Source organism: Talpa occidentalis, unplaced genomic scaffold (genome assembly GCF_014898055.3).
Source record: "Talpa occidentalis isolate TD23 unplaced genomic scaffold, MPIMG_talOcc4v2.1 talOcc4.4, whole genome shotgun sequence".
NCBI classification, from domain to species: Eukaryota; Metazoa; Chordata; class Mammalia; order Eulipotyphla; family Talpidae; genus Talpa; species Talpa occidentalis.
The window spans coordinates 47,054,032-47,078,734 of NW_023604295.1; the positions used below are offsets into that span (position 1 = coordinate 47,054,032).

The following is a 24,703-nucleotide window of genomic DNA, read 5'->3' on the forward strand; positions in this document are numbered from 1 at the left end:
ACCCCACTAACATGGCTGGTTTTTATTTACAAACAGAGAAAATGGCTGCTTAACTCCACCCTTAGGTCCTTGCCACTTCCCTTTGGGAATCCTAGGATTTGTAATTCCCAGTGTCTTGATAGAGTGGGGGTGGCATCCATAAAGCCTGTATGGAATTAGCTTCACTTTTTGCCATCATTTCCATGGTGTTGAAGATCAAATGTATGGATGCTGGGGTACAGTCTCAGATGAAAATTTTTCTCAGGGTTCCCCATTGGAAAACAAACCAGTCTATCCAGGTATTGTTCATTGTGGAAAGCAAAAGTCCTCCATTCCTGGGAAATAGTTTTTCAGTCCAAGCCAAAAAACAAAACAAAACAAAAAAAACAAAACAAACCACACACACACACAAAACCATCTGGAGGCATTAGCCAAAACAAAACAGCAAAGATATCAAATCTCAGGAAAAATATTAAAATTGATTCAACTTTTGCAAAAACAAGTTCTTTCAACCTTGATCCCAAATTGTATCAACAGCGTAGTAAAAGTTTGCAATCCAAATCTACTTTTAAACCATATTACCTATTTTTGCATAAAATCACAGAGCAGAATAACTAAACAGCAATTTTAGCTGCTTTGTTGGAATACACCATAAAGGATCAGAGCGAACTCTTGACATCTGGTCCACGTAGTAAAATAGAGTAGAATTTTAATAAACCAATCTGTTTCTATTTGCAATAGAAATGTAAAGTACCAAGAATAGCGAAGATATCGTTCTTTTTTTTTTTTTAAAGATTTATTTATTTATGCATACAAGAACTGGAGTATAGGCCACAGGTGCGGGGTGGGGTGGGGGGCAGGGACGTGGGTGAGAGGATTCACCAGAGACAGAGTGGGGAATAGAACAGGCAGACTGACTGAAAAACACTGTTGAGGGAAGCAGCGGGTGAGACAGGAGAGGTCTGCTGCGCCATGTGGGTATCTCCCTGGCCGGCTGGGGATTGAACTCATGCTGCAGAGGCTGTGGATAGCTTCACAGTTCTGTGCTTAACCACTTGCGCCACCAGGAAGGCCCAAGATCTTGTTCTTAAGAAGAAGAATCTTTCTGTGTGAATCCCCTTGACTCATGTCTTTATACTTCAGAAGGAGCTACTGAAATTAGAAACAAATAAAATCACAGGCAATAATGATAAACAACTAGAATAGGTAGGTCTTTTCCCTAAAGCCTGACTACAAGAATGTGGCCTTATCATGAACTCAAAGAAGCAACCATTGTTCTCAAAGCCAAAGAATGACTTTCCCCAACATGCCTGTTCTGTCCTCTTTGCACACTATACTCATGGTTCGACTTAAAAGGGGTGGGGGGGATTGCAAGAAACATGATTTACAAAAGGAAATGAAAAAAGCACAGTTTTTGTTTCCAAATATCTCTTTTGTACATTCTATTCCCTGTGCCAGCAATTGCCTACCTCCCTTTTCCCTAGTTAGCCTCCAGTCTTTGTAGAGGAATGATTTTTTTCAGGGAATTCTTCCCAGATCTCTTTAATTATGTTAAATTCTTTTACAATTTGATTATCACTCAATCTCCTTTATCCCACCGTCATATTTATTTGTAGGATTAAGTAAAACATTTTTGCCTTTTTCACGAAACTGGATGCTTCTTAAGAGCAAAGAAAGAAGTTTAGCTTATTGCTACTTAATGTGTCACTAGCACCTTGGAATGAGCCAGGGAGATAGTATATTCTCCAAACTGTATAACTCATCAATAATGAGAATTAGTATATCATGCAATTGGCAATTCCTATCTTATGTTCAACCCTCTTTCTAGGCCAGGGGTAAAGAAGATCAAGGAGGCTAATGTGCTTACTTTATAAGATAGGATGTGGTGAGTTTAGAAGGGTAAATGGCAGGTAGTTCTGTCTTAGGAAGCAGAGGGTATGTGCCTGTATCTTATGACCCAGTATTCTTGCATCAAACTGATGAAACAAGTGTCAACGAACTATTCCTGGAATCACTGAGGCTGCCCTAGAAATAACAATTAATACGGGGCCCAGAAACATTGCCCTCGCTAACTAAACTTTAGTTTCAAGTGCCACCAGGCGGCGCTAAACCATAGCCAGGCTAGGAATAGACAAGGATTCAGCAATAGGACCTCTGAAATTCCTGAAGAGTTAGCCAATTTACAACCCCAGTGATTTTATTAATCCCACAATAATGTGACTGTGCATTTTACATAATCTAATTGTTTTATTGCCACTTAATGCATTATAGTGGGAATTTTCTATACTTGTTGAATTGATGAAATATTGTATGGATGATGCAGTTACTAATGGAAGGACAGGATAGAGTTGGTTGTGAGGTGATGATATTTGTTAAAACTATAATGCCTTGAAGTCTCTCACTTCAAAAATCTATACAGAAGTCTGCCCAGTTTATTCTGTGGAGATATCTTGATTCCAAGCATTAGATAAATTCAAATATTTGTTTATGTCTGTAAAATACAATGCAGTAAGTTTGTTTTTTTTTTTTTTTTTGGTGGATACCAAGAATAGCGAAGATATTGTTCTTTTTTTTTTAAGATTTATTTATGCATACAAGAACTGGAGTACAGGTCACAGGTGTGGGAGGGTAAGAGGATTCACCAGAGACAGAGTGGGGAATAGAACAGGGATAGTTCATAATATCGACATTTATCCCATGATAGATGACTTTCAAATAAAATCAATAGCCTATGAATAATAAAATAATCTAGTAATAAAACAATAATCTAAAAATGGTAATAAAATAGCAGCTAACATTATTTGTTAGACTGATAATCTGATAGACACTGTAATGGTTATCTTTACATACATTAATTTATTGGTCCCTTATCACAACGTGTGAAGTAGGAATTATGTTCCATTTTTATAACGACAACAGTTGGGGCACAAAGATGTTAGTGAAATTAGGGCCTCCCCTGGTGGTGCAGGTGGTTGAGAGCAGTGCTGTGAAGCTGTCTGCAGCCTCTGCAGCGCCGGTTCCATCCAGGCCAGCCGGCGAGGGTCCCACATGGCGCGGCAGACCTCTCCCTTTAAGCACAACACTGTGAAGCTATCTGCAGCCACTGCAGCACAAGTTTGATCCCAGGCCAGCCAGGGAGCTACCCACATGGCATAGGCGACCTCTCCTGTCTCGCCTGCTGCTTCCCTCAGCAGTGTATTTCAGTCAGTCTGCCAGTTCTGTTCTCTACACTGTTACACCCCCTGCACCTCTGGCCTGTACCTTGTATGCATAAATAAATAAATCTTTAAAAAAAAAATGTTGGGGCCTCCCCTGGTGGCGCAGCTGTTGAGCGCTGGGCTGCCAAGCTGCCTGCAGCCTCTGCAGCGCTGGTTTGATCCCCGGCTGCTGGCGAGGGTCCCACATGGCGCAACAGACCTCTCCTGCCACACCCGCTGCTCCCCTCAGCAGTGTATTTCGTCACTCTGCCTGTTCTGCTCCCTGCTCTGGCTGTGGTGAATTCTCTCACCCTCCCATGCTTCTGACTGTACCCAGCGCTTGTATAAATAAATAAAAATAAATAAATCTTAAAAAAAAAGTTAGTGAAATTGAGCAAACCTTTTATCATTTAGAAGTTCAAATGCAAAAGTTCCATTTTGTATTTGCCTTGAGTCAGATATCAAGGGAAGGTACATTACAGAGACCTGCTAAAATGTTGAGAACAAGAAGAAGTGTACTATCCCATAGTTTTTTTGAAAATTTATTTTTTAAATTTTATTTTATATATATTTTACATCCTTCTTCCTTGCTCTCTCTTTTCAGGGGTAGTCCCTGCAAAATTCCCATCACCAATTCCCCCCCTGCACCATCACCATAGCCCTTTGTGTAAGAAAACATTCCCTCCCCTGTTTTGACTATCCCATAGTTTTAAGTGTAATTTAAAAGAGCGTAATCTTAAAAAAAAATTATAATACAATCTTAGTAAGAACCATATACACAGATATATAAAATCTACCAAAAAATAGGGTTCTTAACTTGTGTTCCTTGGAAGGTTTATCCTAAGTCAAGGATTAGGTAGACTTCATTTATTTAAGAATTAATTTCAGGGAGTATGGTTAACTTATGGAGGAGTCAAAAAGAGAGGGAGAAGCAGCTGGCCAAGGATATATTTGTTGTTGGTTGGTTACTGTTGATCTTTTTTTTTTTAAATCAATTTTTAAAAAAAAAGATTTATTTATTTATACAAGCACTGGGTACAGTCAGAAGCACGGGAGGGTGAAAGAATTCACCAGAGCCAGAGCGGGGAGCAGAGCAGGCAGAAGGACCGAAGTACACTGCTGAGGGGCAGCGGGCGGTGCCATGTGGGACCCTTGCCCGGCGGTCAGGGATCAGGGATCAGGGATGAACCAGCGCTGCAGAGGCTGTGGGCAGCTTAGCAACCCAGCGCTCAACCGCTGTGCCACCGGGGAGGCCCTGGTTACTGTTGATCGTCTGCAGAGCTTGAAGTCAATACCTTCTGCAGCACTTGATCAATTCCTTCTACCTTCAGAACAAGTTCCAGAACAGGAAGACAGAGGTACTTGGTATATGCCAATAGGAAGCAAGTCACTGTCAGGTTATACCTGTGAGAAATTTGGACTAAACTTGCAGCAGAGACTGGAATAGAAGCTTGGACTGAAAAGATCTGAAATGGCACATGAAAGTCCTAATACTGTGGTGCTCTTTCTTTAGGAATGAATGATATTGTGGTAATAATAATGATTTATAAATATATTTTTATTGAAATATTAAAATTGTGAACCAATTTGTACCAATTAAAATTATCTTTTAAGCCATCTATTTTTCCTCATTGTGTTGCTATAGAAACATAGCTCACTTTTTTTTTTAATTTGAATTCCAACTTTTATGGCTTATTACTGATTTTTTATTAATAGCTCATATCCAGATATTATTTAGTCTTTCAATCTTACAAATATAAATATCAGATTAAATTTTTAAGGGAGGTGGCATCCACTTAATTGTATTTATAAGTCTATATGTTTAAAGAGTCTTCATTAACAGATTCATGAAGGCAGGCTAAAATCTGAACAAACAATTCTTTTTAAAATTATTTTTAAAGATTTATTTACTTATACAAGAACCAAGGTACAGGCCAGATGTGCGGGGGGGTGAGAGGACTCACCAGAGACAGAGCAGGTAACAGAATAGGCAGACTGACTGAAATACACTGCTAAGGGGAGCAGCGGTGAGACAGGAGAGGTCTGCCAAGCCATGTGGATATCTCACTGGCTGGTTGGGATCAAACTGGAGCTGTAGAGGCTGCAAAGAGCTTCACAGAGCAGTGCTCAACCACCTGCACCACCAGGGGAGGTTCCTAATTCTTTAGTATTAAAGAGTAGCATAGATATTATCAATTCCAAATTGTCAATCAAGTTGTTAATTGAACTAGAGATATCCAGGTATAATGGAAAGAAAATGGGCCTTAGGTCAAGAAAATTGTGTTTTACCATTTCAGAGCTGTATGATCCTCACCAAACAGTTTACAGCTTCTCTGGATCTCAGTTTTCTTCATCTGGGGTATAACTTCCTATCCAACAGGGTTCTGTGAAGATTTAAATCAGACTATGTATGATAAAGCACACAGCATAGTGCTTGTAATATAATATAATATTAAATATAATATAATACATAGTAATATAATATAAATACAGTAATAGTAATATAAAGATTGAATATAGTAATATAATATGAATACAATAATACAATAGTAATATTATATAAATACAGTAATATAATAGTAATATAATACAAATACAGATTGAATTTAAGTCTGACATCAGCTCTGAGCCACCCTTGATTGTGTATGTTATCGGACCAGAGGCCAAGTTTTTGAAATTTCTGGTTCTTTTAATGAATTGTTTCTTCTTATCTTTTGATTTCCAGTCTAGATGTTACTGCTTTAGAAAAATCTGTGATGGTTCTAACCAAGTAGGACATTTTTACCCCACTTGAGATATAAGTTGATGAATATATTTAACCTCTTCCTAGAAAGACAAGAACCTCAAAATAATCCTAAAGGAAGTGTTTTTTTGGTGGCAAGCAACGGAAGTTGATGGTGGTTATTTAAAACAGAAAAGTCAAGGGTGTTGGGTAGTTTGTAGAAAAGATGGGAAGTTTAAAGGATCAGAAAACAAACAGCATCCGAAGGAGGCCAGGTCACCACAAAGACAGCAGGGAAGCAGTATAGTGAGGACTCACTGAACAGTTCCTGCCGCCACCACCACTGCTGACAGCAGGTACTAGATGCCAACCTAACACCGAAGCCACAACTACCTCTGGTGAGTGGATAGTGAAATGAGCTCTTCTGCATGTGTTCCTTATTCTTCACCTGGTCATTTCATAATTCCTTATCCCTGAATTTTTGAGACACCTGCTCAAGGCATAATAATTCCAGAGGTGAGCGCCTTAATTTGCTAGGTCTTAAGTTTTGTGACAGCACTTTGGTTGCTAAGAGATGGGGAAGCATTTTTGGCTTTTGCTTCCCACTGAGAGTTGAACTCTGGGAAACTCTGGAAGAAGCTATTAATGCTTAGCAATCAAATATATTCTTAGGAGTCTGCCACTTTGGATGTCAAACATCCACCAATACTTTATCCTCTCATTTATACTTAAATACATAATGTGTGTATCTTTATTACAACTGAAAAGGCACTCAATTCTTCTACATTAGGAGCAAACCAAAGTATTATTATTTACAGTTTATGCATTTAAATCCAATGATGATAATATAATCTTCTACTTGGGCTGTTCCTCTGTCTTGATATTCTTCAGCCGGTGGACTAACTAAAGGTTACCTGCCACCCATCACACCCTACATAAAATAATGGGGTAAAGGAAGAGGAAAGAAATAGTTACGTGAAAGGGCAAATATGTCAATAACACAGCAATAAATGGGGTAGAGATAGAGCCTACAGATCTTATTCGAAAATAAGGACATAGATATTTCAATGTTACATCTGTAATAGATAACATTTGTTTTAGCACACTCTTAGAAAGTACCGGAGTTTCAGACTAGGCCTTGAGCCCAGACTTTAGGGATTTACGTATGTTTTTTCTTTCTTATCCCTGGACTTGATTTGCTAATATTATTTGCATCTCTAGACGGTGAAAATTGGCCTGTTATTTTCCTTTCTTCCATTATCTTTGAGAATACCTAGTATTCAATATAATAATAGCATTATAAAATGAGTTAAGGAGTGTTTCTCTTTTTTTTTTAAATTTTCTCAAATAGTTTGCAAATAATTAGAATCATTTCTTCCCTGAACATTTGGTAACTTGCTGATAAAATTGTCTGGATCTAGAGTTTTATTTGTTGGAAGATTTTAAAGTGTTACTCCTGTTATCTTAATTATATGGGCTATTCAAATTTTCTGTTTATTGTGAGTGAATGTTGGGAAATTGCCTTTTTCTAGGAATTTGTCCATTTCTTCCAAGTTTTCACATATTGAAAACTTCTCAAGAGTGAAAAATTTTCATTATCTCCCTAAATTTTTAAATATCTGTTGCAGGCAGGAAGCAGACAGGCAGGCAGGAGGAAAGGAATATTCTGATATTGTTTGAAATAGCTCCATTTTTAATGTTGATCAATCTTACCAGGGTTTGGTTAATTTAATCAAACTTTTCAAGGTACCAACTTTTGGTCTTCTGTCTTATAAATTTTGTTTATTTTGCCCTTAATTATTTTCTTCCATTTACTTTTTTAAAAAAGATTTATTTGTTTATACACACAAGAGCTGGGGTACAGGCCAGAGCTGCAGGGAGTGTATGGATTCACTAGAGACAGAGCCGGGAACAGAACAGGCAGACTGACTGAAATACACTGCTGAGGGGAGCAGTGGGCAAGTCATGAGAGGTCTGCTGTGCCATGTGGGTTGCTCCTTGGCCGGCTGGGAATCAAACCTGTGCTGTAGAGGCTGCGAATTGCTTCATAGTGCAGTGCTTAACCCCTTGTGCCACCAGGGAGGCCCCATTTACTTTTTTAAACTTATTTTATTTTCTTTGTCAAACTTCTTAAATTGTTTCTTAATTTATTTGTGTTTAGTCTTCTTTTCTAATATAAACATTGAGGGCTTTAAGTTTCCCTCCAAGATATATTTCCATTGTATTGTACTGGTTGTGATACAAAATATCTTTATTTTCTTCTAAATATTTTTCAGTTTCCTTTATGATTTCTTTTTTGATTTTGAATTATTCAGGGGCATTTTTCTTAATATTCAAATGTGTATGTATTTATATTGTTAATGATAATAGTTTTAAAATGTTATGGTCAGGGAATGTGTTCTTACTGATTTCAGTCCTGTGGAATTTCTTGACACATATTTCATTTACTGCTTCATCTATTCAAAATGTTTATTTAGCATCTATTTAGCACTGTTATAATCACTCAGAATTCAACAATGAATAACAGATAAAAATCTCTTTTCTCGCTGGTTTTATTGGGTGAAGCAGACAATAAACAAATACAATTGTAAAGTAAAATATAGAGGATATTAGTGATGGAACACTAAAGAAAAAATACAGTAGGGAAAGGGATTTTTTTTAACTTATATTTTATTGAGGTAATATCAGTCTACAGCACTCTATATAGGTTTTAGGTATACATTTTCTCACCTCATCAACTGTATATCTCACACCATGCTCACCACCAAATGTGGCCAGTCATCATCCACCACCAACCAATTGGTGTTCAGCACATATCCCCTATCTGTCTTCTCCGGTGACCACAATTCTGTTGTTTAAGTCTAAGGTTTTGTTTTCTCTGTTCTTCAATTGCTCTTTTCTTTTTGGTCCACAAGTGAGTGTGATCATATAGCACTCTTTCTCCTTTGAGTAAGGTGGGAAACCACTGGAAGGATTGGACAGAAGAGAGGTCTTGTGTTCTCTCTGGATGCTGTGCTGAGACTAGACTGCAGAAGGGTTCCTTCTTTCATCTAATTTTGGGCTTAACTTTCCATATTTTACTGAGAGTTCATCAATTTATTTAAGATTAAAAATATATAATTTCAGAGTTTTTTGGTAATCCAAGGTTTTGAGCTTGTTCTGTTGGCAGAAATGAAAGCCTGAATTGCACTTTAAATCAATCTTCTATGGAAAACTCATCAGAACTTGAAAAAAAAATGAGATAACTGATTGCCAATTCCCCAATTTATAAAATCAAATAGCAGAGTTCGTAATGGATTATTTTAGATTGTTGAATACTTGTAAAGAGCCTTTGAAGAATATTTGACAATTATCTTCTTTATAAGAGAGAGAATGCAAAAAATTTTCAAGTAACAAAATATTTCTGAGATTACTACCCTTTTCAAGTCCTAAAAAATATAATGGTGCCATTTAAATATTTCCATTAGAATGAATTCAACAGTTCTTTATTATTTTTTAAAAGATTTATTTATTTATGCATGTAAGAGCTGGGGTACAGGCCAGAGATGCTGGGGGGGTGAGAGGATTCACCAGAGACAGAGTGGGGAACAGAACAGGCAGATTGACTGAAATACACTGCTGAGGGGAACAGCGGGTGAGACAGGAGAGGTCTGCTGTGCCATGTCGGTTGCTTCTTGGTGGGCTGGGGAATGAACTTGTGCTGCAGAGGCTGCAGATTGCTTCATAGTGCGGTGTTTAACCCTTTGCGCCACCAGGGAGGTCCCAACAGTACTTTATCACAACGGGCCCTGCTCAGAGAGTAACTTTGCCTAAAAGCAAATGCGTTTGTAATGAAAGGATTTTGTGGAAAAGAGTCAACATTTCCCAGACCGATGAAGATGTTTTTGAAATGTTGCTTCATCAGTATTCCTGATGGTGAGAAGGGATTAGACTGTGGAGGGGGATAGAGATGTTCACCTTTGAGTAAATCCTGTCTAACAAAAGCTACCAGAAGAATGGACAGAAACAAATATAAGAAATACTAAACTGACAATATTGCTAGGTTATAAATTGATCCAAAGTTTGAGAAGGATGCTTTCGATTGATCAATGGTCTGTTTTTGTCTTAAAATATAATAAACACTTATTGGTTTGCTTTTTCCTTTATAATTCTTCTGAGTGTCACTCCCAACTTTTTTTTAATATATCAAATCCAGATTTCTACCTTTATTTAATTTTTAAATTAATTTGATCCACTCCTTTATTGTTATCTTAAAGCCTTTATTACCTCTTGACAAAGGAGAATGGAAAGAATTCCTCTCAAATTTTGCTTTTAAAAGGATCAAGCTCTACTTGATATTATATATGGTTCTAAGCAGCTGGGTTAAATTAGTTACAGAATGAGTTATTGACTCAAAGGAGAAAAAAAAAGGTATCTTCTATCTTTAAGAATCATGTTCATTCAAAACAGCTCATAGACAAATATTCTTAAAAACTTAAATGCAAGTAATCTTTAATTATATATATGAATGAAAAGGGATGGATGGTATTAAAATTTTTAAATAGGTAATTAAAAATAATTTCTGATTAGCTTTACAAAGCCTTATAATCCCACCATCATTTTTTCTTCTTAATTACATTTCTCTTAAACTAATCATAAAATTAAATTTCTATTCTCAAATGCAGAGTAACTAATTGAGTAAGAGATGAGTAAGCAACTAATTGAGTAAGTAATTGAGTAACTAATTGAGTAAGCATTTTGATGGGTGGAGAAGTGGTCTAGCATTAAAATTTGAATTTGGATACTCCATATTATAGAAGTTGACTATGTTCATATCATCAATATTTTTGAGCCATGATTATTATTACACTATAGCAGAGTCTTTTGTTAGGATTCCTTGTCCTAATTATTCCCCTCTCCATCTCTTCTTAGTGAAATAGACCAACTATAGCTCCCCTGGTTGTGGGGTAGGGCCAGTCTCACCCAAATTTACAGCTATTCCTGTGGGGATGAGGGTGGGGTGGTGGTGTGTGGGTCTGCTAATCTTAAGCGGCCTATTCTGCCACCATTTTGTTACCTAAATTCTAAATCCTAAACAAGGTCAGAATAGCCCGGTCAGTTAGGTACAGGAGCCCAACCCTGCAAGGTGCCTTTCAAATCAATCAAGAGCACAAAGCTGGATCATGTTGGGAAAGCTATGCATCAGGAGGTAAGACAGGGAATGCTGGAGGGGGGGGTGTGTGTGTGGCCAAGGATCAATGTATAACTAGGTACCCCAGAAGCTGATCAGTGGAAAGCCTTGTTGATAAGATTGAAACCATGGCTGGGGAACTAGGGCTTGATCTCAATTACAATACCAAGTCATCAAGCAGATGAGAAGTGCCTGGAGGGCAGACTCACAATCCTAGATTTTCTAGTTACATTCTTTCCTTTTCCTTTTTACCTTGCTCCCCTTTCTTTTTTCTCCTTCCCCTTACAGCCGATGCTGTATAATTCTTCTATCAATAGAAAGGACAGAATCTTGCTCTTCAGCAGCATCCTGCATTATGTAGCCTGCTCCACGACTCCCATTTCTTTATCAGTGTGGTGTTGCCCAATGCAGCAGTGTTGGTAGAGGTAGGATGCAGATGGGGTAAATATTGGCGAAGCCACTCACTGCAATGTTCCCTCAGATTTAAGACACTTAACACAAACTGATTTTCATGTGTATGAAGTCAAAAACTTTGTGGTGTCTTAGAAAAAAACTACAGGATGAATAGCAGAAGACCTTGTTTCCAGCTCTTCCTGTTAGTATTTCCAATACCTGAGGTAGCCCTTGATCTTTTTGAAACTCCTCTCGTACTATGTGAAGAGTGGGTAATCACACTTGCCTTACCTACCCCTTGGGGTTGCTGTGAAGATCAGTCAGATAAAATACGTGAATGCACTTTGAAATTTATAAAGTATTATACAAACGTAAGATGTTGTCTGTTGCTTTAGCACTCAGAATACTTAAGCGACTTAAAGAAATCCCACTGTGGTCATAAAGCAGATTAAAATAAGAGAGCTGGTGAAACTCAGTATTTCTAATAAAAAAGTTACTCAGAATATGGGGTAGTGGTATTAACTCTGTGACTTAAATTTTTTTTTTTTTTTTTCTGTGAGAATGTCCTTTTGGAAGCCTCTGTGTATAGCACGTGGAGTTTCCAATATCTCCAGGCTGCTTCCTTTGAGTTCACCATCTACCATCTGCCCCCATGCTTCTGGGCAGCCAGATTGCCTTCGGAAATGTGATCATCCTCATTCGCCCGGCAGAAGTTACACTTTTTTTCTACTTAAAGGGCTTGCTCCATGAAACTGTGAGCACTGCGAACTCTTAATATGTCCCCAGCTCCTGTTGAGTAAGGCAGAGGTAAACTATGGTGACTATATCTTCATTTCATTCTTTTCTTGCTGTTAGAGACCTGGTAAAGGATTCTAGTAATTCAAAGTCGTTAGCAAAGTTGAGGCAACTCTAACTTATAATCAAACTATTTCTTTTTAGGGCATTTTTGTAAAGGTGATTGTCATTTCTTAATGTTTTATTTTACTTAAAATTATAATATATAAAAGTGCATCGTTTTGCCATTGTTTTCATTTTCACAAATATCTTCCAATGTTTGTCTAAATGAATAGATGTTTTACATATTTACCTTTTTCATAGTGCACACTATTTTGGTTTTGAATTCTCTGGGAGGATTGTATCTGCCAGATGGGGCCTTAGAATTCTGAATGGAGCCAAGAATCCTAATCTAGGTGACAATTGGGATTGACAGGAATGGCTTGCATTCTTTGGCAAGTGTGTCCTCAATTAGAAAACTCGGGTTGGATGGAGGGTGAAGTAGAAAGTGACTATGGGCTCTCAGACAAACTAGCGATCTCAATGGGAAAAAAATATTAGTTTTTTTTTTTAATAAGACAAGATGTAGGTAGGTATTTTAAGTAAGATAATTTCAGATGCTAGGAAGCTCTCTCTTCTCACACACCCAAAACAAACAAAAAACATAAAACTCAACAAAAGTTAACAACCATCCCAATAAAGGCACCTCATCATTAGTTAATAAATTTTTAATATTAGTTTAAGAAAGTTATCATAACGTGTAAAAGTGAAAATTTTAAATATTTTAAGTTGACACGAGTTTCACAAAACAAGATGGGAGTTTTTGTTGTTGATTTTTATTGGAATGGGACATGTGTCGTATGGTAGAGACCCTATGCTCTTTTCAAGGATGAAAGATCATAAACTTTAAACTTCAAAATTAAACTGGCAAACCCCACGAGCTCCCCTACCACCGGCAATAGTTCCTATGCACAGCTGCCTCCATCAGCATCAACACCCTAAGCATATGCAGAGATGATGGGTAAGGTATATCATTTCTTACCAAGCACTTGCTCACCCAGCCCTTTCTTTTAGCAAAAAGAAACCACAAGGCAAAGGAAACTCCAATGTAAAAAGCCAGACTCTACTCGCTAGTTTTTGCAGATAACCACTGACTTCCGCAGAGCCCCCCTGACTTCTTCCTTTCCTCCCTTGGAAAGTATTTTCAATAAACTTTGCTTTACTTCAAGCCTGTCAGTCTCTGTGGATTCTTTCACAACTCGCGCGGAGCTAAGCCAGACCCCTGCCCACCACATCAAAAACCTAACCAGAGGGGCCTCCCTGGTGGCACAAGGGGTTAAGAGGCAACCTATAAAACTACCCGCAGCCACTGCAGCCAAGTTCAATCCCCGGCCGGCCAGGGAGCTACCCACATGGCACAGCAGACCTCTCCAGACTCACCCGCTGCTCCCCTCAGCAGTGTATTTCAGTCAGTCTGCCTGTTCTGCTCCCCACTCTGTCTCTGGTGAATCCTCTCACCCCCACACCTCTGGCCTGTACCCCAATTCTTGTATAAACAAATAAAGGTAACCAGGAACACACACACACACTCACGAACAATCCCCCCGCGCCACCCCCGCACCCTGTAGAATAGAACACACCCCACTGATTGTTAATTTTGCCAGTCAGATTCTTTTAGGTTATTTAGGTTACCGAAGACAAGATTACGACTAAGTGAAATGACCAAATAGAAAACATCTGAAAACTACAACCGAAAAGAATCTTGCAGGTTCGGCGACGGCGCATCAGGATTGACACCATCGGATGCGGGAGCGCTTTGGGGTGGAGGAGGAGCCGGACCCGGGGACTTGGTTCGGCCTCTCGCGCGCGCGGACCCGGCGGGGCAGCGGGGGCGCCGCGCGCAGGTGCCGGGGCGCGCCGGGGCGCGGGGCTCCTCGGCGGGTGGGCCGCCAGGCGTCGCGCTGGAGCCGCGGTTGCCCGGGAGACGGAGCTGGGCGAGTGGGCGGCGCGGAGCCGAGCGGAGCTGGGGTGCCGCGGGAGTAGCCGGGCAAGAGTTGGGGGGAGTGGCTCCCCGGGCGGCGCAGGGGGCCGGCGGGTCCTGGGGCCGCGCGAGGTGGCCGGGCGCTGCGGGGCGCGACGGGCGAGCCCGGGACGCTCCTGCTCGCAGCTCAGCCGCCGCGGAGCCGGGGGCTCGGGAGCGGCGCCCGCCTGGTCGGCGCGTCCGGCAGTGGCAGCCCGGCAGAGCGGACCGCGGCCGGGCGGCGGGTCGGGGAGGACCCGGTTCCCCCGGGAGCGCCGACAGCCCGGCCCGCGCCTCCGCTGCCGCGACCCGGAGTTGGGCGGGCGGCGGGCGCGCTCCCTGCGGCCCGGGATGACTTCTCCGGGCTCCCCTCTGGCGCCTCTGCTGCTGCTCTCTCTGCACGGTGAGTAGCCCGAGCCCTTCGGTTCGCTGGGGGCCAGGTTGGGCCGGCGAGCCGGGGGAGAGCTGGCGAGGGACTGCAGACAACCTTGTTTTTTCCCGTGGCACGTCTTGGGAGCCTAAGTTTCTCGGGCCTGGTGGCTGTCGGCGGAGCTCGCGCGCCCACCCGCCGCGGATGCCCCCCCACCCCCCACCTCCCCGGCTCGCCCCCGGCGCAGCTCAGGTGTTCCCTGGTCTGAGAGGTACCTGCGGGCGCCCGGTGACTGCCCATCCAGTATCCGGCTCTGACCCTGCTGTGTGCTCAGGTTTGCACGAGGATCTGCCTTAAGGGGTCCGGTTGAAGGCAGTGTTGAGGATCAGTTTCCGATCCGAGGCAGCTCCAGGAAAGCTGAAGATCCTTTGAAAATGATTGGGAAAACTTTAAGTTGTTAGCTTTGTTATAAGCTTCAAGAAGTATAAGAAGGCACTGACTGAAAATAGGATCTTTAATTATACAGTGTGCTTACACGATATTCGAAAACAAGATTTTTGGTCCACTCTGGCATCTTCCCCAAGGGATTTAAATTGGCTTACAAAATACATACGGTATACTGATATTAGAACAAAAGAAAGAAACATGTGTAAGTTTCTTGTTAACGGTTTAAGATTTAAATTTCTAATTATATTAATCGTACATTTTATTTTCTTTGAGTAGCCATCATATAAATAAGCTGCTTGTTATATTTTACGATGCCCTTTTTGAGAGTGTACTATTCTGTGGAATTAAGTTTTTTGTCTAAGTTAACTGATTGTTGAGATTTAGTGAGATTTATACTCTATAGGCTATTTATAAAGCAGGTTCGATGAGTTAGAGAATATTGTGGTTAACTCCCTTTCTTTTTAGGGATATCAGTTCGTTTCCCATAGTTTTATAGTCTCATTTGAACTGATAGTGGACCCATGTGTCATGAATAACTTAATTTTAGGCTGCTCCAATTGTAGTAGGGGAAAAAGGAATATAAAACTTTTTTTATACCTTTTCCATAGAAATCAGTGAAGAAAATCATCAAAATTGCAGTATGTTTTTAGTGATAAATTGTAGGTAATAATTAAATGATGTCAATATGTACATCATATGAAGTCTTGCTTCCAGATTTTGTTCCCTTACCATTTGAAGAAGACCAACATTTTTCTCTGTGCGACCTTCCAGTGTGAAATGGGCTAAGTAAACGGATATTTTATATAATACCCTGGACATAACTGAAAGTATTATAAATATTACTATAGGAGCAGCTGAAATTTTTGTTTAAAAAATATCAACTTTCGTATTACAATAAATGCCCTTCTATTCTTGTAAAATAACATTTGTATATAATCTGTTTTTGAATTATTAGGCAACACTTTTAGAGAGTTGATGTACTTTGCAGAATCAGCCTTACAAGGCCATCTGATTTGTTTCTTTTCCCTTGGCATAACTATTCCTAAGCTATACTAGGGTGTTTTTAAAGACTTCCAAGGAAATTTTAGCCTTGTAATTATCTGTTCTTTAGAGGCACTTTCATCCTCAAAAAACTGTTCATTTGTTTAACAAATACCCAGCTACCTTTGGGTGTCTGGTGGGGAGGAATGGTGGTAGAATATAAAGTTTGTCCACAGCCCTTAAAGCGTGTGCAGCTTTAGAACAGTCTGTAAGCGTGTACAGAGGAGTTATGATACAAGGGATATATGATGATTGCTGTTTATTTTATTTATTTATTTTAAGCTTTATTTATTGATGCATTCAAGAGCTGGGGTACACACCAGAGGTGTGTGTGTGTGTTTTGGGGGCGGGTGGTGGTGAGAGTATTCACCAGAGACAGAGCGGGAAACGGAACAGGCAGATTGACCGAAGTACACTGCTGAGGGGAGCAGCCCGCTAGTCAGGAGAGGTCTGCTGCGCCATGTGGGTTGCTCCCTGACTAGCAGGGACCGAATTCATGCTCCAGAGGCTGTGGACAGCCTCATAGGTTACATCTTAACCCCTTGCTTGTGCCACCAGGGAGGTCCCCGATGATTGCTGTTTATTAATGCTCATATCAGGGAAGACTTCTTTGGAAAGTCTTCTTTCCAAAGTTTACTTTCGATCTGAACTTTGGATGAGTAAGATTTGAATTGGCTAAGGTGGGAGTGGTAGAACGTTCCTAACCAAAGGAATAGCCTGGATAAAGAATATGAAGTAGAATATGCAGGGGCTTCTAGCTGCTAGAGCAGGAGATGTATACAAAGGAAAAAGGGCTAAAAAGGTAATAAAAGGACAATAGAGGGTCTTGAATGCTGAGTTGGGCTTTATTCAGTATGCCATGGAAAAGCCATTGACACTTAGTTTCCTTAAGATGGGGAGCAGGAGGGAATGAATAGCTATTGAGTACCTTCTTGTGTTTAGCGTAACAGTTCCCAGGAGAATACCATTGCCTGGCTACATTAAATTCTTAAAGCAGTCCATGGTAATGTTATTTTGAACCAAATAGGGCCCATCCCTAGGCTTCCCATGTGAAATGAGGGAAAGGGATGGATATCTGAGCAAAGTTGGTTCCATTATGAAATGGGAACAGGAAAGTGGATGCTGGATAAATAACCATGATAGTGCTTGTCACTCAAATGGAATAATGCACCAAAGATAGAAACAAGGAGTCTCTTAAACTTTTGGAAGAAAATGGGTGTCAAGAAATTTGTGTTTTACTTTTGTGTAAGTGGAGTAGCTTCAAAGGGAATTTGAATTGAAAGGTTGACTTCTGTATAGTACTACCAGTGTTTTAGCTCTGTCTAAAGTGTTTCTTGTACTTCTTGTGGTACCTTGAAATAGTGAATAGCTTTCTAGAATCTGAGAAAACATATAAAAAGAAAAGACCACAGAAAATAAAGTGAAAGTAATTATGAGCCTACATGTTAGCATTATGAAAAGTTTATTGTAAAATTCACTTTCTTAACTTAGGTAACTGTTTTGGATGGATTCATGGTCAGTAAAAAAGAAAAAGTCTGTAGTTTGACCTCTGTGAAAGGTGACAGTCACAGGATAAAACTGTTAGAGAAATCACACTTAATACATTCTATATTCAACATGGACTAGACAGCAAGCAATTTAAATATGAAATCGACAAGTGCTTCTAAAATGTTATGCCTAGAACTGTTTTCAGACCCAAGGTAATGATGCAGTGGGTAAAATTCCCCCATCCCACCAGAAACAGTCTGTGGCACATTTTCAAATGTGTTTTTACACTTTGATGGTGGCAGCTTTTATAATGAAAAGTCTCATTTGAATCTTCATACTTAAGCCATGTGATTTAGTGTCAAACAAGGTGATGTGCTGGTGCACAAGATTATTTACTTGTAGTGAGTTATCCAGAGCAAGGAACTGGAAGTACTAGCTGAATGGGGAGAAAGTTGGAAAAATTGACACATCCCTACTAAAATCCTCATCAATAACTCGTTAATTTAGACCAGGATTCTGAATCTATTGGTATCTATCTGTTGATACCCAGTTACTTCCTGATTTAATCTGTGTAAGGCTGGATGTTTGAGGTACTCACTTGAGGTTCTCTAAGATTTGAAATTGAAGTTTGAGGTTTGAGGTATTCACTTTGTGTAAACAGTCCCTTCAGCTTCCCTTTGCAAGGTTGTGGTTTGCACTTTAAAACAGTCCCTTCAACTTCCTCTTTGCAAGGTTGTGGTTTGCACTGTAATGTCACCGTTGCATTTTGAGACCATCTAGAGGCTGGGAAATTCTCTCTTATATGAAATTGTTCATATAAAATCTCAGAGAGGTTGTCAGTTTTGAGGTATTATTCAAAATGGCATCTGATTTGAGCTGAGTTTGTTTTTAAAAGTGGAATGTTTATTGGTTTACTTACTAGTTAAGCTATTCTTGTTAAACTATGAAAAGGTTTTTGCTATTGATTAAGGTTTGGGTAATTGATTACCTCTCTGCCCTGTTTCTACTATCTAAGAGACTATAACATTAATTTGCATTTGTGATAGTTTTTTTTATTTAATTTTTTAAAAATATCATGCATGGTTTTATTTTTTATTATTTTTTTGCATAGAACTGGGGTGTAGGCCAGAGGTGTAGGGGGTGAGAGGGTTCACCAAAAACAGATTGGGGAACACAATAGGCAGATCTACTGAATACACTATTAAGAGTAACAGCAGGTGAGACAGAAAAGGTCTGCTGGGTTGTATGTGGGTTAGGGCTGTGACTGAACTCAGGACAGTGGTCATAGCGCTGAGGCCTGAATTTGTAATAGTTTTAAAATTATAGAAATGTGAAGTCAGCCAAAGAGAGAAAATTTGTTTCCTAACTTTACAAATGATAGACAGCATTGATCTGATACTAGTTTATCATTATCATTTTCAGGTGCCATATAGGGTGCTAAGTGGTGTGACTCTATCTCACTCTGTATTATAGAAAGATTATCTTTTAATAAATATTCCTAACATTTTTGTCTATTGGATAGGAGTAAACCAATACAAATTTGCCAAGGTGAACAAAAAAATCTATTCAATAAAAAATTTCATAGAAGTCTACTTACTATTTTCTCTTTGCATTTTGATGTTGTAAATGGTACTAAACTATAGGGTTAGCGGCACACTTTGGCATCAAAAAACATTGCAGGTAGAAAAAAATTAAACTTTAAAACTTTTTTTTTTTTTTTTTAAAAGATTTATTTATTTATTTATACAAGCATTGGGTACAGTCAGAAGCGCGGGAGGGTGAGAGGATTCTCCAGAGCCAGAGCGGGGAGCAGAGCAGGCAGAAGGACCGAAGTACACTGCTGAGGGGAGCAGCGGGCGGCAGGAGAGGTCTGCGCACCTTGTGGGACCCTCCTCTGGTGGCCGGGGAGCAGCTGGGAATCGAACCGGCGCTGCAGAGGCTGCGGGCAGCTTCGCAACCCAGCGCTCAACCGCTGCGCCACCGGGGAGGCCCTAAACTTTAAAACTTTAATAAAAGAAGAAAAGCATAGCAGGTAAAGAAGTGGAGTTCCTAGAAACACAGAGGTAAGGAAATACTTGTATCACAGAGTTTTCCAGAAAAATCTTCAGAGAATTAGGTTAACATTAGCTATATATGACAGTGCTGCAAGATTTATGGTTGGGATAGATGATTAAACTATAATACTGGTTTCTAGGATTGGAAATTCAGTACTTTTTTTTTTTTTTTCTCTCACTAAGGATCACAATTATGTAATAACACAGTATATTGTGCCTATAACTAAAGTAATGGGGTCACTTTTTAGGCCAATTTTAAAATACTCATTAATCCACTATTTTAAAAAAATTAAAAAGAAATTTATTTACCAGTGTTTGTTGAAGTTCACACAAGTAGAAATGTAATAAATGTTCTACTGTAGAAATCCCCGTAACTGCTTTTGCCTGAGATCTCACTGTTCACAGAAATTGTTCATATAAAATCTTTTTTTCTCTCACCTCTGTATTCTCATTAATGTTGATTTTTTTCCCCTCTTTTCTCATCTTCCTTCCATTTTGGAGGATATAGTCTGCTAATGGCATTGATAGCATTAGGTTTTACTAAGATACATAAATCTAGCCTTTTATAGCTGCTTCTACTTAGTTCTATTTTTTGGATTGATATAAAAAAAAAAACCCTGAGCAAACCTGGCAGACCCAGAAATCCCCATAGAAGCTGGGCACTGGTGAAATATGTGGGAGTGTAGACCCTACCCACCTCATGTGTATAAAGCACTACAGATGCTTTTCAAGAAATAGGAGCATTAACCAAATAGCCCATTATAGAGCTTTGTGATAGCCCCCTAATTTTTATCCCCTTCCATTTTCTCCCCAGCCCCGACATCTATAAATTGTATAATTTTTCCCCCTTGTTGCATAAAGTAAATTTTATAATATAATTCTGTGTGTGTGTGGGTGTGTGTGTGCGTGTATTTTCCCTAAAAGACAACACTGTGGGTCTGCTACTCCTAGGCAGCCTATTCGGCCGCCATTTTGTCACCTAAACAAGGTCAAAATGGCCGAGCCAGTTAGGAACAGGAGCCCAACCCATGAGCCCTTCAAATCAAACAAGAGCACAAAGCTGGATCACACTGGGAAGGTTATGTATCACAAGGTATGTCCAGAATGCTGGGGAGGGGGGCTGAGGACCGATGCATAATATGTGCATCAGGAGGTATGTCCGGAATGCCCAGGGGGCTGAGGAACGATGCATAACACATACTCCTGACTTATACATCACGAGGTATGACCGGGAAGGGGGGGGGGCTGAGGACCGATGTATGACAAGGGACCCCAGAAGCCAATCAGTGGAGCACCTTGTTATAAGATTAGAACCATGGCTGGGGATTAGGGTGTATCATCAAGTAGATTAGAAGTGCCTGGAGGGCAGACTCACAATCCCTAATCTTCTACACCCTTCCTCTTTCTTTAATCTCCTTAATCTCCTTACAACCAATTACATGTGTCAATGAAAGGGCCAGTTTCTTGCTCTTCAGCAGCATCCTGCATTAAGTAGCCTGTTCCACGACTCCCGTTTGTCAGTGTGATGTTGTCCGTCGCAACACAATACCATGCCTGGCACATAGTAAGTGCTCAGTAGGTAATGCTTCCTAACTTAGGTGGTACTTCTGTGTGCTTGGAGTACTTGAAAAGAATCTTTCTTTTTCTTTTAAAGAAAAAGAAATTTCTTAAAGATTTCTTTAGGGATGTGGTGTGTCTGTATCAGCTTCAAGTAATCTTTAAACCTTGGTATGTATGTTTTTATGGACCAGAGGTGATAGAGATCTATTTTCATAATCTTTTAAATTTTTTTACTTTGAAGTTTATTTTAAAATGCAGTGCTTATAGATGTTTAAAATTGAGTCTTAGGGCCTCCCCGGTGGCGCAGCAGTTGATCGCTGGGTTCGATCCCCAGCTGCTTCCCGGCCACCAGAGGAGGGTACTGCATGGCGCGCAGACCTCTCCTGCTGTCTTCAGTCCTTCTGCCTGCTCTCCTCCCCGCTCTGGCTCTGGTGAATTCTCTCACCCTCCCCTGCTTCTGACTGTACCCAGTGCTTGTATAAATAAATAAATAAATCTTTAAAAATTAAATAAATAAAATTGAGTCTTAGCTTATCTTTAATCCTAAAACTTTAAAGTTCTCCATGTTGAAATTTTTTTTTTTTCTTGAGGAATTCTGAAGGTTTTTGCTCTAAGTAATAAAGAATGATCTTGGACTCTTAGAAATTTATTTAGAACCTAGAAGTTTTCTATTTCCCTGTCTACTCTCTTGTTCCTGAGAGCCTGTTAGTTACAACTAGTCTCCCAAGAATAGAGATAATTAATTAAAATGACATCCCTCCCCATGTCATGTGTAGAAAGTATTGCAGATGCTAATGTAGAAATAGGAACATTAACTCAGTCAGCCCATTATAGGACTCTATAACCTCGCCCCCTAATTTTTATCCCCTCCCATCATTTTCTCCCCCCTCCCTCTCCTGACATCTGTAAATTCCAACCATATATTCTTCTAGCCATGATTCTTGCCTTTATGGACCATCCTCTCACTTTGCAGTGATGATTATGGTGCTCAAAATGTCAAAAGTCTTCCTTCTAATCACAGCTGTACCCTTAAATGTGCTTGAAGATTCCTGAAGTAAATCTACATCAATCATAATACTTTTTTTGTTTTTTAGGACCAGGCCCATCACTATGTCAGCCTCCATGTATCAGATCATTTGCCTGAACACAAAGTACATGACAAAAAGAGAGCTGCATCATAATAAATGTCACTTGTTATAGGGCATCCAAGTCAGTCCAGTGTTTTAGGTTTTCATTGGTTAAGAAAGTTTGTGGTACAGGTCACTTCTCTGCATGCATGTTTCCATATTAATGTTTATTGGCCAAGACTTAAAGCAGTATGCAGAACATGTAAAAAATGTCTTGAAAGTATACTGCAAAGATGTTCAGTCTTTTTGGCCTAGAGATTGTTGGAGCCTTAACAATTACTGAGACTGTAAAGAGCTTCAGTTGATGTGGATTATGTCTTTTTTTTTTTTTTTTTAAATAAGCCCCTCTCTCTACAGCCACATCCAATTCGTTCTATTTCTTTCTTTTTTTAAAATTTTATTTATTTATGCAAGCACTGGGTACAGTCAGAAGCGCGGGAGGGTGAGAGAATTCACCAGAGCCAGAGCAGGCAGCAGAGCAGGCAGAAGGACCGAAGTACACTGCTGAGGGGAGCAGCGGGCGGCAGGAGAGGTCTGTGCGCCATGTGGGACCCTCCTCCGGTAGCCGGGGAGCAGCCGGGGATCGAACCGGCGCTGCAGAGGCTGCAGGCAGCTTCGCAACCCAGCGCTCAACCACTGAGCCACCAGGGAGGCCCGATGTGGATTATGTCTATTGGTATTTACCATGTTAGAAATTAAAAGTGAAAAAATTTTAGAATATTTATGAAATCAATTTAAAAACAGCAAATCATTGCCCTCATAAATAATATTTCTGTGATAAGTAATAATTTTTTTCTAAACCCAGAAAATATTAGTGAGAAGAGTGGCCCTGTGACATATATTGGAAGTGTCACTCATACTGGTTCATCAGAAGGCAATTGGGTGCTCCTTTCTGCTTCTCTGTTCACTTCATCGTGGTGTATTGTCTTGGTTTGGTTGAAAAATATGAAGGCCCTCTGGCCTCACACAAATTATGTAGTTAGGAAAGGACTATTTTGATAGCATTTTCAAATAATTTTGAATATGCTTTGATATTCCACCAAAATATAAGTAGTAGTTGCTTAAAGATTTATTGGGATGAAGAATCAGAAACCGTAGCAATAAACTTTCTTTACCCTGTTATATTAAAATCCATTGATTTATCTTGCACTTTGAAGAGCTCTTGTACTCATAGTATTGTGTGACATTACATTGATATTAAGAAAATATTGGCATACTTATACAAATCATACAAATTTTGACATATTATATGATATTAAAAAAATCAAACTTTTTAAAAAAGATTTATTTATACATACAATAACTGGGGTACAGGCCAGAGGTGTTGGGGAGTGAGAAGATTCACCAGAGACAGAGTGGGGAATAGAATAGGCAGACTGACTGAAATACACTGCTGAGGGGAGCAGCGGTCAAGCCAGGAGAGGTCTCCTGCGCCATGTGGTTCACCTCTCTGGCCAGAGATTGAACTCGTGCTGCAGTGGCTGCGGACAGCTTCATAGGACAGCTTCAGAGGTTGCATCTTTAACCCCTTGCGCCACCAGGGAGGCCCCAAGAATAGTTTTTTAAGTATTGGGAAGCTGTCTAACTCATAATGGTAGACACAAGTTTTCCAAAATTTGAATATTTGCTCAGATTTTATTATTGGCAACAGTCAGCTGTCAGATATTTCCCCTGAAATAATAGTTTCATTTTGTTCAGTTCTGAGAAAATACTTGCCAGATACCTAAGTCTGAATAACAATAGTCTGTGAGTTCTTTTTTCAAGTGAAGATGCTGATCCATGAATAAAGCGATTAATGGGTACCACAATGGTGCTCAGTGAGAATTTGTTGATGGATGAATACATCTGTCTATGTTGAAATAGAAATTTTGAAACACTGACTTCGTGGTTAACAACCTTGGGAGGAATGTAGTTAGGGAGGCCAGAAACCATCATCACCAAAAAAAGGTCACTGAGTCATTTTGTCATTCAAATGTGCCCTGAAAAAAAAGAATGATGTAAAATATATATAAAATAAAAAATTTAAACAAACAAAATAAAATGATGAGTTCATGTAGCATGAAGCTCAGTCACTTGCAGGGGCGCTTTGCCTTGGGACATCCATTTTGCTTTCTCGTAAGCTGGGGGTTTCCTACTGCCCACTTTGTCACAGAATGTTATGAAAGGTCAAGATTTAATAAAATTATTGCTTCATTAAAGACATTCTGTACTGAAATGAAATTTTCTTTTAACTGTGAGTGTATCTCCATGAAGACTACAATGACCGCCAGTACAATTTAATGCCAACACCTTGTGCTCAGGCACCAACAGTTTCACCCCCACTGCTTCTGCACCCTCAGTGCAAATGTCAGTACAGGCAAA

General features: G+C 39.7%; 1 protein-coding gene and 2 long non-coding RNA genes across 4 annotated transcripts in view; 2 read left to right on the forward strand and 1 right to left on the reverse strand.

Annotated features, from left to right (window-relative positions):
- Positions 1-4,701, forward strand: part of LOC119257501 (uncharacterized) — a 39,094-nt gene extending 34,393 nt beyond the window's left edge. Inside the window, exon 6 of the long non-coding RNA XR_005128039.2 lies at positions 4,508-4,701. This is a non-coding gene — a long non-coding RNA (uncharacterized LOC119257501). The remainder of the gene's footprint in view (positions 1-4,507) is intronic.
- Positions 792-15,050, reverse strand: LOC119257502 (uncharacterized). Of its 2 annotated transcripts, none has more exons than XR_005128040.2 (3): positions 14,901-15,050; positions 5,466-5,560; positions 792-1,131 (listed from the first exon to the last, which is right to left on the reverse strand). It is a non-coding gene; the product is annotated as an uncharacterized LOC119257502 (long non-coding RNA). The 2 variants fall into 2 exon arrangements; XR_005128041.2 differs by lacking the exon at positions 14,901-15,050 and adding an exon at positions 6,715-6,741.
- Positions 14,577-24,703, forward strand: part of IGSF11 (immunoglobulin superfamily member 11) — a 109,069-nt gene continuing 98,942 nt past the window's right edge. The window contains exon 1 of the mRNA XM_054700547.1: positions 14,577-14,658. Coding sequence (XP_054556522.1) covers positions 14,607-14,658 — 52 coding nt within the window. The 5' untranslated portion in view covers positions 14,577-14,606. The remainder of the gene's footprint in view (positions 14,659-24,703) is intronic.